The sequence below is a fragment of the Phodopus roborovskii genome, unplaced genomic scaffold (assembly GCF_943737965.1).
Source record: "Phodopus roborovskii unplaced genomic scaffold, PHOROB, whole genome shotgun sequence".
In the NCBI taxonomy this organism is placed as follows: Eukaryota; Metazoa; Chordata; class Mammalia; order Rodentia; family Cricetidae; genus Phodopus; species Phodopus roborovskii.
This window is the reverse complement of record NW_026126514.1, coordinates 1,006,578-1,018,624: the sequence shown is the minus strand read 5'-3', so window position 1 is coordinate 1,018,624 and position 12,047 is coordinate 1,006,578. Positions and strand designations below refer to the sequence as shown.

At 38.4% G+C, this 12,047-nt stretch overlaps 1 protein-coding gene across 1 annotated transcript in view; it reads left to right on the top strand.

Moving 5' to 3' along the window:
* Positions 1-10,800, top strand: part of Prkd1 (protein kinase D1) — a 300,779-nt gene extending 289,979 nt beyond the window's left edge. Inside the window, exons 18-19 of the mRNA XM_051195802.1 lie at positions 9,399-9,484; positions 10,289-10,800. Of these exons, the coding sequence (XP_051051759.1) occupies positions 9,399-9,484; positions 10,289-10,507 (305 nt within the window). The 3' untranslated portion in view covers positions 10,508-10,800. The remainder of the gene's footprint in view (positions 1-9,398; positions 9,485-10,288) is intronic.
* Positions 10,801-12,047: the final 1,247 nt, after the last annotated feature.

Sequence of the window (12,047 nt, the reverse complement as noted above, 5' to 3'; positions counted from 1 at the left end):
TGCACCAGTCTATCTCCTGGCGAATCTGATCCTGTTGCTTTTAAACAAAACCTCAGAACAGATCTAACTTTGGGTTCAAAGACTCTGGTTAAACAAAATGTGTTACCAGCATGTGGTATCCTGTTATCTCAGCATTTAGGAGCCAGAGGACCAGATGTTGAAAGCCAACCTGAGCTGCATAGTAAAACTATGCAATAGTAATGATAATGATGGTGATCATGATGATGCTTGATGATAGTGTGAAGCCTTCATTTTAAAGACATTTAATATGGCACAACATTTGATTTGGGGACAGTGAGTGGAATCATAACGAGTTAATGTCAGTTTTAAGGCTTTAACTCATTCTTATACATGTTAATAACCCATATTGCCTAATTCTGCAATTAGAAATTAGGGGGTAGAAGATGGAGGGATCCAAACAGAGGACCTACTGACATATGCCTATGAAATGTTTTCTTACCAGGATCACCAATTGCTTCAGACTGTAGCCATTGTGTAATCCAACGTGTTTACTATTACTATCAGCACTTTCTGCACAGAAGTTAACTTGAAATCCCCCTAAGTCTTGATTCTAAAATACTGAACAAGGAATGCTTCAAAATAGGTTCTTTTCTTAATATTTCTCTGTATACTTATATCTATCTATTCAATGGTCTATGGGACCATAGTAACCTAGCTGTTAACTTTCAATGCTCTTGTACCTTCAGCCTGTTGGAACACAAATCTGTTCTAAAAGCCAGCAATCTAGCATTGGCAGGGATCCATGAACATAGCATCACACTCCACCCAAACCTGTAAAACCAGAATCCCCTGTTTAAAATCCTCAAACCTCTATTGAAATGTGTGTAGAAGCCTGCAAATCAGTTTAACAGCCAAGTTCAAGCCCTGGAAGTAATAGAAATGCCCATGGCATTTCTCAAACTCCCAGTACCTACCTGGAGGCTCCTCACCTAAAGATTTTTACCTTTCTTTGTTTGAGTATTCATGTTTAGAAACTTAACTCTCTTAAAGGATTTTAGTGTGCAGTGAAAATAGAGACCAAGCTATGACAGAAATACATTTGTGTTGCTATGTTAAATTTTGGGTCAGTCAGGCATGAGTTTGATAACCTCTGTGTGCTTGTGTTGAAACAATTCGTGGTTTCGGAGATTGTGTTGCCGATCTTCAGGGTAAAAAAAAAAAAAGAAAAAAAAATGTGATTGAATGTGAAGCAAAGAGTAACCATTGATACAATACTCTCTACAGAGGAAAGAACTGGGAGCAGGAAAGCCATTGCCTTGAGTCTCTAAAGGTCTTACACTTCATTGGATTCTGGTAATTGACTCAGGAACGAGTGAGATGATGATTTCCAGTGGCCTTGTTAGCTGCTGGCAGCCTCTGGTTGCAGCCCCTGAGAGGAGCGTCCCAGTTAGTGTTGCTGGGCAACGGCATGCTGGGTTGAGAGCTGGAATGTGAAGGGTTGCAAAACGATTTTTAAAATAAACACACAAGTTCCCATCAGCGTGAAGCCAGGCAGAGGGAGAGGAGTAGTAAGCACTACACTTCAGCAGTCAAAGGCAGAACTGAAAAGAGTGGGGGTATACCAGTGCCTTGAAGAGCCAGAGGGTATCTGGTGATGGCTCCATCAAAAAAAAAAAAAAAAAAAAAAAAAAAAAAGCATCTCTAAACTGATTTCTAATCTGAAAAAACATCAACCTGAATGGTTTGGGTGTAGAGAAATGTGAGGAAAGTAAGCATAACAATAAAAAGTATTGTGTCTGAACAAAAAAGATGAGCACTGGGGTGTCATAAGTTTCTTCTCTGCTGTAAATTAAATGTTCTATTACAAATTTTCTTGGCATTGTTCTAATGTTCTGACAGTAGTCACTGATCCATTACATTCTGCTCAGTCATGGTGGACCATCATCCAGAATTATTATAATTAAAACATGCAAACCCCATGGACACAATATGGGTGTTGAAACTTAGAACTGAGAAAGAGCCCATTTATATTTCTATTTAATGTATTGAAGCTACCATATGGCTTCTTAGCAGTATTCTAATGTCTTAAAGGTCAGATGCATCATTTGTTTTAGAGACTCATAAAGTGTAGTGAAAAATGAATGTCTGACACCAATGGAGTGAAAATCTAATGGAGAGAATGGGAAAGCCACCACACACTGAACTGATAAAAGGGTATCAAAGATGAGGAGGGGATTTGGTGGAAGATGTGAACTGGGGGCTTTACATGCTAGCTATGCAAAAATGTTGGTAACTTTTCTTTCGAGGGTGTCCTCCAAGATTTCTGTTCTTTTAGGTTTTCTTTAGCAGTGCTGGCACATCTTGTACACACTCAGAAAAAGTTATTATCTTATGGCACTAAAAAGCCTTAAGGAGTCCTATATTACCTATGCTTTCTGCATGGCTTTCTTGTTCTACCTGGGCATCTACATTTCACTTTTCCATCCAGCACCCCACTCTTCCCTCCTCCAGAAGCTGTTTTCTTTCTCCTTTACTTTGCTTTTCAGAGGAATTCACAACCTGGCCTACTTTTGTGTCTATCACTCCAATTTTCTCTGCGCACACCCTCACATTCCAAAGGCATGCCTTACACAGTTCCTTCTAGGTCAGCGTTCTGCCTTGTTTTCATTATTTTTTTCATATGATATATTTTTATTACATATTCCCTCTCCCAACTCCTACTGGATCCTCCCCACCTCCTATTCATCCAACTTCATGTTCTTTCTTTCTCACTTCTTTCAACTGTAATAAAAAATAAAATAAATAACTAAAACTTATATAAGACAAAAAAATTGAAACAGAAAGTACCCCAAACACACACATTAAAAACAACAGGAAAAACTGAACAAACAAAAACATGGAATCTGTTTCATGTTGACTAACTCTTCTTGGGTGTGGGGGTCTGCCTTGGAATGTGGTTGCTATAACCAGTAACACTCCATTGGAGAAAACTGATCTTTTCTTTTCCAGCAGGTATCAATTGCAAAAATTTTCTTGATTAGGGCTGAAAGTTTGTGTTCACACCCACTTGGTGCTGGGATTTGTCTGGTTTAAACATGTGCCATTACTTCCTTTTCATGCTGCCACAGACTCTGTGGTTATATGTGCATCTGTCCTGTTGTTTATGGAAGATGCTGTTTTCTTGGAGTCCTCCATAATCTTTTGTTCTTATAATCTTTTCGCCTCTTCTTCCATGTACATCTCTTTGCCTTGAGAAGAAGGGTTTTATAAAGACATCCCATTTAGGACTGAATGCTCCAAAGTCTCTCACTCTTTACACTGTGGGTCTCTGTTTTAATTACAGTGTAGTTCCAAAAAATAAAACCCCTGTCTTATGAGTTTTGAGTGACACACTGATCAGTGAGCTTCAGAATATATCTTTAATAGTTACTTTATTTCTATGTTCCTTTCAGTGAGCTTCAGAATATATCTTTAATAGTTACTTTATTTCTATGTTCCTTTAACAGAAAGATAGTAGTAGAATTTCACTTAAGGCTCATGACCTGTTAAATCTGAGGTTCATGACCACTGTAGCAGTTTTGGGCATAGATTTCATCTCATAGAACGTGGGTTCTATTAAATCCAATAAAAAATTATTGGTAACTACTATAACATTTTTACCATTATTACACCAATATATCTTGCAGGCAGGTCACTATTGTAAGTGGCACCCACGGTTTGTAACTTAGCCATGTTGATAATTACCTTTCTCCTCCAGTAGCATGCAGAGTACCTCCCAACACCACAAATGCTACTCAGTAAGTGTGAAGCTTCTAATTGGTCTACAACTTGGTCTCTTAACTTTGGAAAACATAAGTAAATTGTGTCTTCAGCAAAAAAGGCTTTATCATTAGATTGTGAAGAGCAACCAATAGCCTGTGATGTTTTGGGGGTCCTATGGACCCCTTAGTCCAATCAACAAGATATAAGCCATTTCATCTACTGGAGGTTTTATTTGGTAGCATAAAATGTCAAGTTATGGCATTGTCTTCCTCACCGTATGGTAACTCCATTTATATTTCTTTCACATATGTAAGTTTTTGGGGAAGTTTCTAGAGTAGTGGGATTTCATATGACTTTTTAAAAAGCCTTTAATATTAGTTGTCCCTTCCTATATTCCCTCCTTTATCCTGTCCTTTCATTTCTCTCACAGTTTAATTCTCCTAGTTTCTCCTTTATTTCTATATAATAGAATATTCTATTTCCCCTTTCTTAGAGGAACTCTTTTTCCCTGTGGTTCCTGACTAGGTACTTCACATCTTGGTTTTTCAGATTTAAACACATATATTTAAAATTTATAGCTAATATCTTTCTACAGAGTTACTTGTTTATCCATGCCCATTGCTGCTCTATTCATTATAGCCAGAAATTGGAAATCACCTTAATGTCAATCAATTGATGAATGAATAATGAAAATGTAGTATGCTTACACAATTAAATATTATTGGGTAAAATAGATAGAAACACTTATTCAGAGTAAGGTGACCCACATCCAAAACACAAATGTTTTCTTTCAATTGTGGCTGTTAGCATACTGATTCTTTCTTCAGATTGACAACTGGAATTATATAAAACTGTCCCCATCCCCCAGGATTGTTCTCAGAGTTTCTGGTTCATCTCTTCCATTCCCTTTTCTTTGCTTGGTCTTTTTCTTTTGGTGAAGTAGCCACAGCAATGTGTTCTGGGAACTAGACGTTCCTGGCCTTGTGAAACTGGCCTTGTGAGCTCTCAATAGTAGGTGAGAAATAGACAGTGTGACTCCTTTAAGAAGGGAAGCAATGTGGTCTGTGGCTAGTGTACTTTGGATGACCTGTGGTTGAAGTGGGAGAGATAGTGAGGTGTGTGAGACAGGCTAAAGTCACCTGAATTTAAAACAGAGTGTCAGCTCAGAAATCATCTAACAAGAACTTAAGACTTTATTTCTGACAGATCCCCATAATAAACAAAACAGTTGTCTTTTAAACACTTAGAAAAATAGCCTTATTTCTTAGAGGAAGTGACTAATAGTATTTGTCAGAATCATTGTACCAGGCATCATTGCGCCAGAATAGCTACTTTCTTTTTAAGTAGGATTGCCACTGTAATAGATTGAGTAGCATCAAAGATAGGTTTATCTTGATCACAGTGCAGTATTTGTGGGATGGAAAACCACCTTGTCTTAGTTAGAGTTTATATTGCTCTAACAAAACACCATAACCAAAAAGCAAGTTGGGGAGAGAAGGGTTTATTTGACTTATACTGCAGCATTATTTAAAACTGGAGGAAGTCAGGGCAAGAACTCAAACAGGGCAAGATCCCAGAGGCAGGACCTGATGCAGAGTCCATGGAGGGGTGCTGCTTACCGGCTTGCTCCTCATGGTTTGCTCAGCCCATCTTATAGAACCAAGCACCAGTAGCTGAGGCTTGGCACCACCTACCATGGGCTGGGCCCTTCCCTACTGATCACTTAATGATAAAATGTCTTACAACTGGGGCTTCTTCCTCTGATAACTATCTGTGTCAAGGTGACACACAAAACCAGCCAGTACACTCCTATTATAGCCTATTGGGAATAATGAAGTATGTACTAGATGGGAACATCCTAGTAGGAAAAAAGCGCTCAAGGAATAGTGAATAGCCCGGGTAGTTAGAAGTGTGGTCTAGAATATGGCCAGAAAGTTCTGTGTTTGCAGTTGTGGGCTGCATTGTCCAAAAAAAAAAATTGTTCTGCTAATGGAGTTAAGACATAGCAAATGGACTTATTCAGCATGGAAGGGTGAAAAAACTGACAAAAGAAAATCCTGTCCCATTCAGAGTACTACTTTTTAAAGACTGAATGGTGAACTGCAGTTAAAGAGAAACACATGAAGCCCCTAAGTGAATTTGCAGAAGTGTACTACAAGCATAGTGAAGAATTTAATGTTCATGATTAGAAAACAATCATAAACTTGTCAAATGCTGACATTATCAGTTAGTAATAACACATTTACAGTAGAATGTGGCTACTTTCTGCCAAATTGTATAACAGTACAGCCTTTGAAGCCAGATCCTCTGGTATAGACTCAGAACCAATGCCTCAGACGCCCTCACTTTGACTAGGGTTATGGGTTTTGGGTAAATGCAGTGTTTTCTTTTCCATTAGAATTAAAGATCTAAGCTGCACTTCATAGGGCTATGGTTATGCTAAATAAGGCATGGGTGAAACATTTTTGAGAACATAGTCTTTTGGGTCACATAAAGAAGACCTCTGTGTAAATAAAACTGGCCATGAATAATAAGCAAAAGTTTGCTCAGAATTTTCGCAAGGACATTAGAAAAGTCTGGTGACTGTTAGCAGAAGGCTGTGTGGAAAGATAGGTATAAAAGACTGTTAGACCCACTGTTAAATGTGAGGCTGAGAGAGATTGAAAATCTGTTGCATCCAACAGTATAGTTTCCCATCTGAGACATTTAAGATACAAATGGGACCAGTCTAGGTAACTTAGAAAAGGAAAACCCTTTGATTTGAATAGAATGTTAAGAATTGTCAGTTTGCCGACTATACAGGAAGGGATGGACATTATCCATGTCTTTTGCTATTGCAGCTGGATTGGTAGCTTCTTAAAGAAGTTCCTAACAGGAATTACTTAGATAATTTTAGTTAATAGACTACTGAATGAGCAATTGATACATACATATGATTAACATTTTTAAAATTGTGTGTGTGTGTGTGTGTGTGTGCGTGCGGGCGTGCGTGCGTGCGTGCGTGTGTACATGCATGCTTAAGTATTATGCTATCTGTACACAGGTGCTCAGAGGCCAGTTGAGCGCACAGAATTCCCTGAAATTGGAATTACAGGCAGTTATGAGCCACCAAATGTGGATTCTGGGAGCAAAACTCTAGTCTCCCAGAGGAACAGAAAATGCTTTTTACAGCTGAGCCATCCCTCTGGTTCTTCAAGAGATAAACTTTTGTTACCTGGTTATTATTATTTCAGCTTAGATATGGCCTATACAGAGAAAATGGGGGCAGTGAATTGAGAGGAAGAGAAGTTTAGAATCTCGTTTGAAACATGGATTCTCTTTGCAAGTATAAGGCCCTGAGTTCCCAGAAGCTTTATAAAAAACCTAGATGTGGTAATACACACGCATGCAGACACGTGCACACATACAGTGGATTTACTGAAAGACTTCGCGTTATGCAGTGGATGCTGCATTTATGGAACTTGATTAATTAAACTTCTTTGAGAGTCCCCAAGACAGTGATAAACAAGCAATGCCCTCAAAACCAGAAATGACCATACTTTTCTGAGTAGCCGAAAAGCCTTAATGCTAACTGGAGAGACTATTTTGGGGCTTTTGGTTTACACTCTATTTCTTAAGAGCCACAAAAATACATCAGCTCACACACATACCCTGCTAATTTCCTCCTTGCAGCCTAAAGTGCTTTCTCTTCCCAGCACCTCATTGGTTTGCTGTGCTTATTCAGGTCACAAGGGGACTGGGGCAGGCAGGCGTGGGATCATGTGCTCCATTCAGGACAATTTTTCCATCTTCAGATTTTCCATTTCCCTGTAGACAGTCTAGTTTCTTCTCTGCCAGGGCTCCCCTATCCATTAGGCAGTGTGGTTCACTGCTGGGGCCCATTTGGGCACAAACCAGACCTTTTGTTGAGTTACTGTACTCCCCCCTAACTAATTATAGAATTCAAAGCAGAATGAGTGAATTAATAACGTGTATTTATGCCCTGCAGTGCTTGGAGAAGTGTAATGCTGCCGCATGCTTACCGTAGCGCATGAGCTCTCCCTTCAACCTTTGTCCTCCGTTATTGCTCTGTGACTTCACAGCAGCCAGAATGGAAGGTGCACTTTACTCACCAGCGAGTAAATCGTGTGAATGGATGTTTTAAGGCTCCTGCCCAACACACTGTACAATGAGAGAACTATACTTTCAAAAGCTCACAGAAAACACATGCTTGGACTCTGAAATTGTACTAAGTATCCTGCTTCCTCAGGTACCCTTAACCAAAGGAGAGTTCTTAGACAGGAGATGGCCATTAAAAGTGTGCCCTTGCATTTAATTTCCCTAATCAAAAAGTTAGTGTTGATTGTGGAGCCCTTCTGTGTAGGAAAACACTGTAAGTATTAGAACCAAAGGAGAACCACAATATAGGAACTAATTTCCTTTCCTTAATAACAGAGAGGATTTCAATCTATTTGGACTGGATGTTGTGACCATGAGGCCTTCTGCCAGTCTGTATTTTCAAGACCATACATGTTAATGTGGATTGGACAATGGACTTTTCAGAACTGCACTATTAAAATTTGTTGGTTGGGTAAACTTGAGGAGTTTACTCCAAATTTTTTTAAATATTAAGGTTTTCAGAAAAAAAAAATCCATCTGTCAGAATTCAGGCAAACATAAGCAAAAGGTGAGAGAAGTAACTTTCTCAAGTGTGGGTGCTTTACTTTGGAGAAGCAATAAAATGAAATACAGAAGTTATAAAAATGTGTCAGAAATGTTTATATTAAAAATAAAATGTAGTGTGTAAGCTGAAAGTACATCTCTCCAAAAGTTAAATGTTAAGAACTTTTATCACATAGTGTCATTAAATACTTTGTGTCTTCTTCCCTTAAATTCTGTGTAAATTATCAAGTAGGCAGAGTAGGAAATTGAATGGACAGTGATCCTACTTGTCTACTACTAGGGAATCAATGATTGTCAATAAAAATTAATTTGTTGTCATTTTAAAAAGCAAAGGAAAACTTTTAAAGATTAAATCATTTCCTACAGAACTGTTTGTTTTTAGGTCACAGGTGTATCCTGAGATGGGATTCATGTTAGGCTATATTTTTTTCCAGAATATATGATGTCCATGTATCTACAGTTTAATCAACTATTTCATTTTCTCTTTTACTTTATTTTGTGTTTGCTTGAAAATAGGATCTCACACTGTACCTCTGGCAAGCTTTGAATTTCTTTTACCAGTCCTGCTACCTCAGCCTTTTGACATACCATAACCAGCTAATGAAACCTGGAACTTGCTGTATATGTATTCAAATATTGGATGCATTTTGTAACAAAATGAACAACTTTGTCTTCTAAAGTCTTATCATATTTGTTTAAGACATTTAAAATTTTAGATATTAAAATAAAATTCCTACACTGAAAAATTAATAGTACACAAATTAAAATTCACATTGAGAAGTGGATTTAAATATTCTGCCCATTATTTCTAACTTCATTTATTTTTTATCCAAAAAAAAAAAAAAGTGAAGACGGTGTGAACTAATTGGTTTCAGGTTTTACTGTTATTCTACAGATGTAAATGTGACAATTGTACCTCACATCTGTATAACAATAGATGTTCTAGAGACTCTAAACAAATTATATATTCATTCCATGATTGTTAACTATTTTTAACAATGATTAATTTTCAGCCATCGATCTTATCAATAACTTGCTGCAAGTGAAAATGAGAAAGCGCTACAGTGTGGATAAAACCTTGAGTCACCCTTGGCTACAGGTAAAGGTCACCAGTGGATTTTCTTACTTGGATGTGCTTCTAATTATTTATTAGATTTTGATTTTAGCTGTAGAAATCTTTTGTCATGCTTGTGCAGGTATAATTATCCTGACATTTTTTTTCAAAAATGCATGTGATTTCTTGAGATTTAATTACATTTTAGTGTTTCTAAATCTCTCTCTTTGTATCAGAGAAATTTGATGAAGATACACACGTGTACACAACACATGTAGAATTGCTCCTGCTGCCCCACCCCCAATAATAATAATACCAAGGTTATAGTAGAATTCAGAAGACCAGATTTGGAAAGTATCAGTATGCTTAATCCTGATAATTGTTAAAATAGGTGCCTATCTACCCATGCCATCTTCTCATTTAGAAGCTATATTTCAAGTCTCGGGATAATATACATCAATATAAATACAGAGTAGATGCAAAGTGTATGGGTGTGTCTTCTGTGTTCTCTAACATATTTGTTGTTTCCATATTGAGCTTTAATGTTTACAAAATGATACTCTGAAATACCAAAAGAGTACTTATTGCCATTAAATTGCAAAGCAATGTCAACATTCCTAACTGCTTGACTACAAGCATTAATTATGCTCACTTGGAGCCACGGATCCTGGGCTCAGTACGCATGCTCTAAGGTTAATAGGGTGCTCCTCGTGCTGGTGCTGCCTAAGAATGCATGGTGAATGGAGCGGCACTGTTCGAACAGAAAGGAAAGGTCACCTGTGAAAACACAGGGAAAGCATGTGGAATTTCAGTGATCTCTGTGGTGATACTTTGGAATTTCTTCTTCAGGACTATCAGACCTGGTTAGATTTACGAGAGCTGGAATGCAAGATTGGAGAACGCTATATTACCCACGAAAGTGATGACTCAAGGTGGGAACAGTATGCCAGTGAGCAGGGGCTGCAGTACCCAGCACACCTGATCAATCTGAGCGCTAGCCACAGCGACAGTCCTGAGGCTGAAGAGAGAGAGATGAAAGCCCTCAGTGAGCGTGTCAGCATCCTCTGACTCCATCCTTTCTAATCTGTCAAAACACTGTGGAATTAATAAATACATACGGTCAGGTTTAACATTTGCCTTGCAGAACTGCCATTATTTTCTGTCAGATGAGAACAAAGCTGTTAAACTGTTAGCACTGTTGATGTATCTGAGTTGCCAAGACAAATCAACAGAAGCATTTGTATTTTGTGTGACCAACTGTGTTGTATTAACAAAAGTTCCCAGAAACACTAAACTTGTTATTGTGGATGATTTATGTTATATTTAATACATTAAGCCTGTCTCCATTGTGCCTTTGCAAATCAGTGTTTTTCCTACAACAGCCTCTTTTTGGTAAGAGGCAGCACCTATCCATGACATCATTGTGTTTGGTGTGCCCCATCGATGGTGGTGTTATAAGCAAACTCTTGAGGAGTAGATAATTTGCTGGTGTTCTGTGAACAACTCAAAATGCATGGGGGGCGGGGGGGTTGAAAGATGGCAAGAGGCATATTAAGTCCTAAGATTGAGTTGCATGAAGACATCTTTACTGTATGGTTTCAAATGCTCTGGCTGTTTGGTGTGCCTCAGTGTATGTAAAATCCAGTAAGTGCCCCTCAATAAGTGGAACCATTGCTCCAAGCCTAAATGCCTTAGAATGGAAACTGCTATACATACCAGATGCATTTCTTCCTTTCTTACAATACCAGCTGTGTTACAGAAAACCAGCAACTCAGCAAACATTGGCCTTTTGTGTATTTTTTCAATAATAAGAAATAAATATTCTTCTCAAAATCAGTGTCAATCAAATTATTTTTACCTAGAGTCCACATCTTGTTTTCAGAACACTGAAGGACAGAAGTATCTGCCCAAATAGCAGGAAAAAACAAGTCATGTCTGGCATTTAGCCTGTGTACATTAAAGCGTAGAGAAACATTTCTTTTTAATTTTATATCATTATTTATTCTTATTGTATGAATGTTTGGCCTTGGGTGTATGTCTGTTCTCCACACATGTGTGCCTGGTTCCTGTGAAGCTATATCAGAAGAGGGTATCAGATACTTAAAACAATAGGTACAGGTGGCTATGAGCTACTTGAGGGTGTTGGGACTTGTGAACCATTGTGTAGATGTTGGGGATTGAACCGGGTCCTCTGCTAGAGTAGTTAGTGCTCTTTACTGCTTAGCCATCTCTCCAGCTTATAGAACAGCATTTATTTGTTTGTTTGTTTGTTTATTTATTTATTTATTTTGCTTGCCACCTAACATAGTTAGAATTGCATCGGGAGGACCAGGCTACAGAAACACACAGAGACAGCTGACCTAAACAAGGAGGAACTAATGGGTCCCCAGACTGATAGCTGGGAAACCAGCATTGGATGGACTCAGACCCCCTGAACATGGGTCTCAGTTAGAAGGCCTGGGCAGTATAAGGGACCTCAGAAAGTGAAACCAGGATGTATCCCTGATGCACAAAAGGACTCTGGGAGCACATTCCACATGGAGGGATTCTCCCTTAACCTAGAGACATGCGGGGGAGGGGGGTCTAATCCCTACTCCAGATGACTTGA